The 6,000-nt window shown below is 47.6% G+C and overlaps 1 protein-coding gene across 1 annotated transcript in view; it reads right to left on the bottom strand.

Annotated features, from left to right (window-relative positions):
- Nucleotides 1-6,000, bottom strand: part of EED (embryonic ectoderm development) — a 33,294-nt gene continuing 27,294 nt past the window's right edge. The window contains exons 9-12 of the mRNA XM_073662010.1: nucleotides 5,684-5,789; nucleotides 5,182-5,340; nucleotides 4,041-4,114; nucleotides 1-299 (exon numbers count right to left, since the gene is read on the bottom strand). Of these exons, the coding sequence (XP_073518111.1) occupies nucleotides 173-299; nucleotides 4,041-4,114; nucleotides 5,182-5,340; nucleotides 5,684-5,789 (466 nt within the window). The 3' untranslated portion in view covers nucleotides 1-172. The remainder of the gene's footprint in view (nucleotides 300-4,040; nucleotides 4,115-5,181; nucleotides 5,341-5,683; nucleotides 5,790-6,000) is intronic.

The raw sequence follows: 6,000 nt of genomic DNA, 5'->3' as shown, positions 1-6,000 counted from the left end.
TTTTTTTTTTTTTTTTTTTTTTAATAAAAGCAGCTGAATTGTAGCGAAACAGTACAGAGGAGTTCACTAAACTCAGCTTCGGCTGACAAGCCTCCTATAAACACTAGTCGCCAGACAGAGCACGTTACACCGCATTGGTCTTTCATCAGGGAAGAAGGAGGAGGGTGGTGGTTCACCGGAGCCGGTCCCATCGCCAGATGGTGGCGTCATCGCAGACCGCTATGAGGATGCTGCTGTCTCTGCTGAAGCTCGTTTGTCGGATTGCAGCCGCGCATTTGGGATGAGTGAGAGTTGTGCACCTGCAAAGAGAAGATTATGGGTTACTCGTACGTACGCCTCATCTCCGAAGGCTCCGCAGTATGACCGGTCTTAAAGCGACCCCATCATTTCAGGTGACTTAAGAATAAGCTGTCGTGTGTGTGTGTGTACTGCTGTTTTTTAGTAAGTGCTTTAGGTCATCCAGTGGCTGGATTCACAGCCGCGCCGCCCACAACTGAGTTCTTGGATGCTAAACTTTTCACTTCTCAAATTTTCAGTTGTCTCTGGCCTAGTAGGTGTGGACTAGCAGCAATGATGTCTCCCATACACAGCACACACGAGGGATTCCTTCTCTCCTGTCTCTACCTAGCACATGTTCAGAAGCAGCAGCCTCATGGAGGACGTTATATGGTAGCCGCAAACCCAGCTCTGGGATGACATAAAACACTAGAAAGCAGCAGTGTGATCTGTGTGTGTCTGTTCCTTCTTCCCCCCTTTTACCATAGATTTCAATCGGCAGCTGTAGTCTGAGCCCGGTCTCTCACTTTGACCATACTATTTATTTTTTCTGTGTGAATGTTAAGTTCAGGAGAGAGAAGTGGCTCATATCTGGAGAAAGAAGCTTGTTTCTCTCATAAGAGAAGTTAAAAAGTTTCTTACTTTCTCCACTATGATTGATTCATGTGAAGTTTGTTGTAACAACGCTGCCCGTTTCCCTTGAGGTTTCTCTGGTTCTCCAGTAACTAATGCTAAGTGTTGCAGACAGAGGTAGTGCTGCTTCTCTGCCAACTCTTACTTTGTGCTCGGCCTCTTTTGTCTTAAAGGGATTGTGTGGATTGGGCAACTTATTGGTGACATGATTGGTCGGGAGAAATAAAGCATTGGTTGCAATTATTGGGTTGTCTGCACAAAGCCTGGACGAGCCCGGTCCTTGGCAGCAGCTCTGCCCCCATGGCCAATACCATGACTGACCCCATCAGCCTCTTCATTATATATGTCCAGCCCTTACGTAAACAGATCATGTAAAGCAGGTAAGGGGTCGTCCTATAAACATATCACCTATTCAGGGGATCGGAGATAAATGTATGATCAGTGGGGGTCTGACTGCTGAGACCCCATATATTGCAAGAACAGGAATCTTGAAGTCCTGTGTATGAATGGCTGCGCGGCCCTCCAAAGAAATGCCACCCCACACCATTACTGACCCACCGCCAAACCGGTCATGCTGAAGGATGTTGCAGGCAGCAGATCGCTCTCCACGGCGTCTCCAGACTCTGTCACGTCTGTCACATGTGCTCAGTGTGAACCTGCTTTCATCTGTGAAGAGCACAGGGCGCCAGTGGAGACTTATCCAATCCTGGTGATCTGGGGCATTTCTTTGGAGGGCCGCACAGCCCTCCATGTGCTCGCCAGAGGTAGCCTGACTGCCATTAGGTACCGAGATGAGATCCTCAGACCCCTTGTGAGACCATATGCTGGTGCGGTTGGCCCTGGGTTCCTCCTAATGCAGGACAATGCCAGACCTCATGTGGCTGGAGTGTGTCAGCAGTTCCTGCAAGATGAAGGCATTGAAGCTATGGACTGGCCCGCCCGTTCCCCAGACCTGAATCCGATTGAGCACATCGGGGACATCAAGTCTCGCTCCATCCACCAACGTCACGTTGCACCACAGACTGTCCAGGAGTCGGCGGATGCTTTAGTCCAGATCTGGGAGGAGATCCCACAGGAGACCATCCACAACCTCATCAGGAGCATGCCCAGGCGTTGTAGGGAGGTCATACAGGCACGTGGAGGCCACACACAATACTAAACATCATCAGGAGCATGCCCAGGCGTTGTAGGGAGGTCATACAGGCACGAGGAGGCCACACACAATACTGAGCCTCATCAGGAGCATGCCCAGGCGTTGTAGGGAGGTCATACAGGCACGTGGAGGCCACACACAATACTCAGCCTCATCAGGAGCATGCCCAGGCGTTGTAGGGAGGTCATACAGGCACGTGGAGGCCACACACAATACTCAGCCTCATCAGGAGCATGCCCAGGCGTTGTAGGGAGGTCATACAGGCACGTGGAGGCCACACACAATACTCCGCCTCATCAGGAGCATGCCCAGGCGTTGTAGGGAGGTCATACAGGCACGTGGAGGCCACACACAATACTCAGCCTCATCGGGAGCATGCCCAGGCATTGTAGGGAGGTCATACAGGCACGTGGAGGCCACACACAATACTCAGCCTCATCAGGAGCGTGCCCAGGCGTTGTAGGGAGGTCATACAGGCACGTGGAGGCCACACACAATACTGAGCCTCATCAGGAGCATGCCCAGGTGTTGTAGGGAGGTCATACAGGCACGTGGAGGCCACACACATTACTCAGCCTCATCAGGAGCATGCCCAGGCGTTGTAGGGAGGTCATACAGGCACGTGGAGGCCACACACAATACTCAGCCTCATCAGGAGCATGCCCAGGCGTTGTAGGGAGGTCATACAGGCACGTGGAGGCCACACACAATACTCAGCCTCATCAGGAGCATGCCCAGGCGTTGTAGGGAGGTCATACAGGCACGTGGAGGCCACACACAATACTCAGCCTCATCGGGAGCATGCCCAGGCGTTGTAGGGAGGTCATACAGGCACGTGGAGGCCACACACAATACTCAGCCTCATCGGGAGCATGCCCAGGCGTTGTAGGGAGGTCATACAGGCACGTGGAGGCCACACACAATACTCAGCCTCATCGGGAGCATGTCCAGGCGTTGTAGGGAGGTCATACAGGCACGTGGAGGCCACACACAATACTCAGCCTCATCAGGAGCATGCCCAGGCGTTGTAGGGAGGTCATACAGGCACGTGGAGGCCACACACAATACTGAGCCTCATTTTGACTTGTTTTAAGGACATTACATCAAAGTTGGATCAGCCTGTAGTGTGTTTTTCCACTTTAATTTTGGGGGTGACTCCAAATCCAGGCCTCCATTGGTTAATAAATGTGATTTCCATTGATGATTTTTGTGTGATTTTGTTGTCAGCACATTCAACTTTGTACAGAACAAAGTATTCAATGAGAATATTTCATTCATTCAGATCTAGGATGTGTTATTTCAGTGTTCCCTTTAGTTTTTTGAGCAGTGTATAATCACAATCTTTATTAAAAAATAAAAGTCCTGCAATTTTCATACTGGTCCTTGGGGCTTTTTAAGAGCGAGTTCCTTTTTCAGGAAATTCAGTTGTACATTAGACACAATGAGTAGACTCTGAGCTCATCTTTTGTATTGAAGCATCTAATGAGCATGTGCAAAGGTCATTATGAAAGTAGGGGGAGGAGGTGAGCTGTGACATCACCTACTGTGAATGGTGGATCCTGTGTTATCTACTGTATATAGAGGTGTTATCAGTCATTGTACAGGAGGAGGAGGTGAGCTGTGACATCACTTATTGTGATAGTGGATCCTGTGCTGACAGCTGTATATAGAGGGGTTATCAGTCATTGTAATCCTGCCGCTGATGACAAGGACCCTCCTGTAAATGTAGGAGTCTTTAAAAAAAAAAAAAGCCCTAGTGGCCAGAGTGATAATGCAAAATGGCAAGTTCAAAAAAAAAACGTAGAAAATAAATAAATGTGGCAAAGACCTGATTTAAACAATAGGTCATTTTCTGTAGACAAATTCCCTTTCATGGAGCTGTGACCGCACCGCTCATGACGGGGCAGAAAAGCGAGTCTTGTGTGAGCCAACAGCGTCTGGTCCGGTATCGGCTCTGCCAGGCGGCAGCAGGACTTACTTGGCTTTGTGTGGATCCTCCACCTCCAGGTCCCAGACATACAGCTTCCCCACCTGGTTTCCCAGTGCAAGCATCTGCAGAGAGAGAAATGAAACCTCATGCAGCAGCAGACCCTGAATCTCTGCACAAGCGATACAAGGAGACTACGATATGGAAAAGCTTTTTATTTCACCCCATCATCACTTTTTTTTGTGTTTTAATCCCTTCACAACCTTGCAATTTTCCATGTTTGTGCTTTCGTTTTTTGCTCCCCTTCTTCCCAGAGCCATAACTTTCTTATTTTTAGGTCAATATGGCCACGTGAGGGCTTGTTCTTTGCGGGACGAGTTGTACTATCGAACGACACCATTGACTTTACCATATAATGTACTGGAAAACGGAAAAAAATTCCAAGTGCGATGAAATTGCAAAAAAAAAGTGCAATTCCACAATTGGGCTTTAGGATTTTGTTTTCTTCTTTAATTTACCATGTTTACCAAACCAACCAGGTAATATGATTCTCCAGGTCATTACGAGTTCGCAGATACCAAACATGTATAGGCTCTTTTTTAATTTAAGTGGTGGAAAAAAAAATACAAAGTTTGTAAGAAAAAAAGAGAGATTACATTTTTTCTTTTGCAAAAGTCCAGTGCCAAAAACAGCAAATCTAACTTCACCCCCCCCCCCCCCCTTTATGGGATTTAACGTATGGGTTAAATAATTTCTATTATGACAGATGTGGCAATGCCAAATTATTATTTTACTGTGAGGAGTAGGGGTGAGGGGGGGGGGAATAGTTATTCAACTTTTTTTTTTCCCTCCTCTAGATCACTTACCCGTCTTTTCATCACTTGTACTGTACATTGCAATTGATAGGAATACAAATACATCATAAGCGACCCTTGGGGGGGGGGGGGGGGATGCCAGGCGCCCCAGGCAAGCAACCCGGGAAGAGGGGGGAATAGGCACCAAAGGCAAGCAACAGGGGGGGGGGTGCAGGTGCAGGCGCCCCAGGCAAGCAACCCTTAATGGTCATGTTACCTTTACACTATTGTAAGTACATTGGAAATGTAGACACCCAAGAGCCCCGGCAGATATCCATCATGCACTATATACAGAGATGCCCCCCTAACACTTGTAAACATCAGGCGGTATTACAGACCTTTTGCCAGAAGTCCATGGAGAATCTCATGTACCAGATATCGCACTGGCTGTAATCGAACCTCCCCAGGATGGTCACGTTAGATTCGCTTGCCTTGATCTTGTCAATGTCGTCCTCCATTTTGCCCGGTTTCCAGCACACAATGGCATTTTCACAGGACTGAAAGCAAAAAGTTATTAATTGGAAAATGTTACATGGAGTCACCGTCTCTTCAAGAATATTTGCATCGGCGCCGAAGGACAACAATCCCCGTCTGCCCGCACGAGGTCTATGCCGAACTATTAATGTTCATTTACATTGGCTTTATTCTGAGGTTTAGACCTTGGCGCTAGTCTGATTATTCCGCCCAGCCCCCATCTTATTCCTGGTTCTTTCCTCTTTTTTTTTCTGAGTCCTTAATATAGAAATTTGTGAGTTGTCTTTTTATTTTTATTTTACATTGGTCTGAACTTTTGCTATAAACTTTTCCAGAAAGAAAGTGCAATCGCATCCATCCACTCACCTTAGACAAGATCAGGTCTCCCAGCCATCGCACACAGTCCACGTAATTTCTGTGGATGTCTCTTGTGGAAAAGTCTGGGAAATGGATCTTTTGTGAAATAAATGGTCTGTGGAAAAGAAAAAATTACAAGAAGCAAAATCTGACAGGGTTGGGAGAATGTAACCAGTGAGAGGCCTGAGATGCAAAGGGTGCGCGTGCTGGGTTGTGCAAGAGTCTTTTTGTGCAAAGTGGCTTCGGAGATAAGTGGTAGTTATTTCTGAGGCCATGGACTAAGACCCGTCTTCTTCTCTTTTCACACAGGTACATGCTCTGCTCCT

Source organism: Phyllobates terribilis, unplaced genomic scaffold, assembly GCF_046119375.1.
Source record: "Phyllobates terribilis strain yellow unplaced genomic scaffold, ASM4611937v1 Scaffold_2__4_contigs__length_985480577, whole genome shotgun sequence".
NCBI lineage: Eukaryota > Metazoa > Chordata > Amphibia > Anura > Dendrobatidae > Phyllobates > Phyllobates terribilis.
This window is presented reverse-complemented; position numbering and strand designations above follow the sequence as displayed.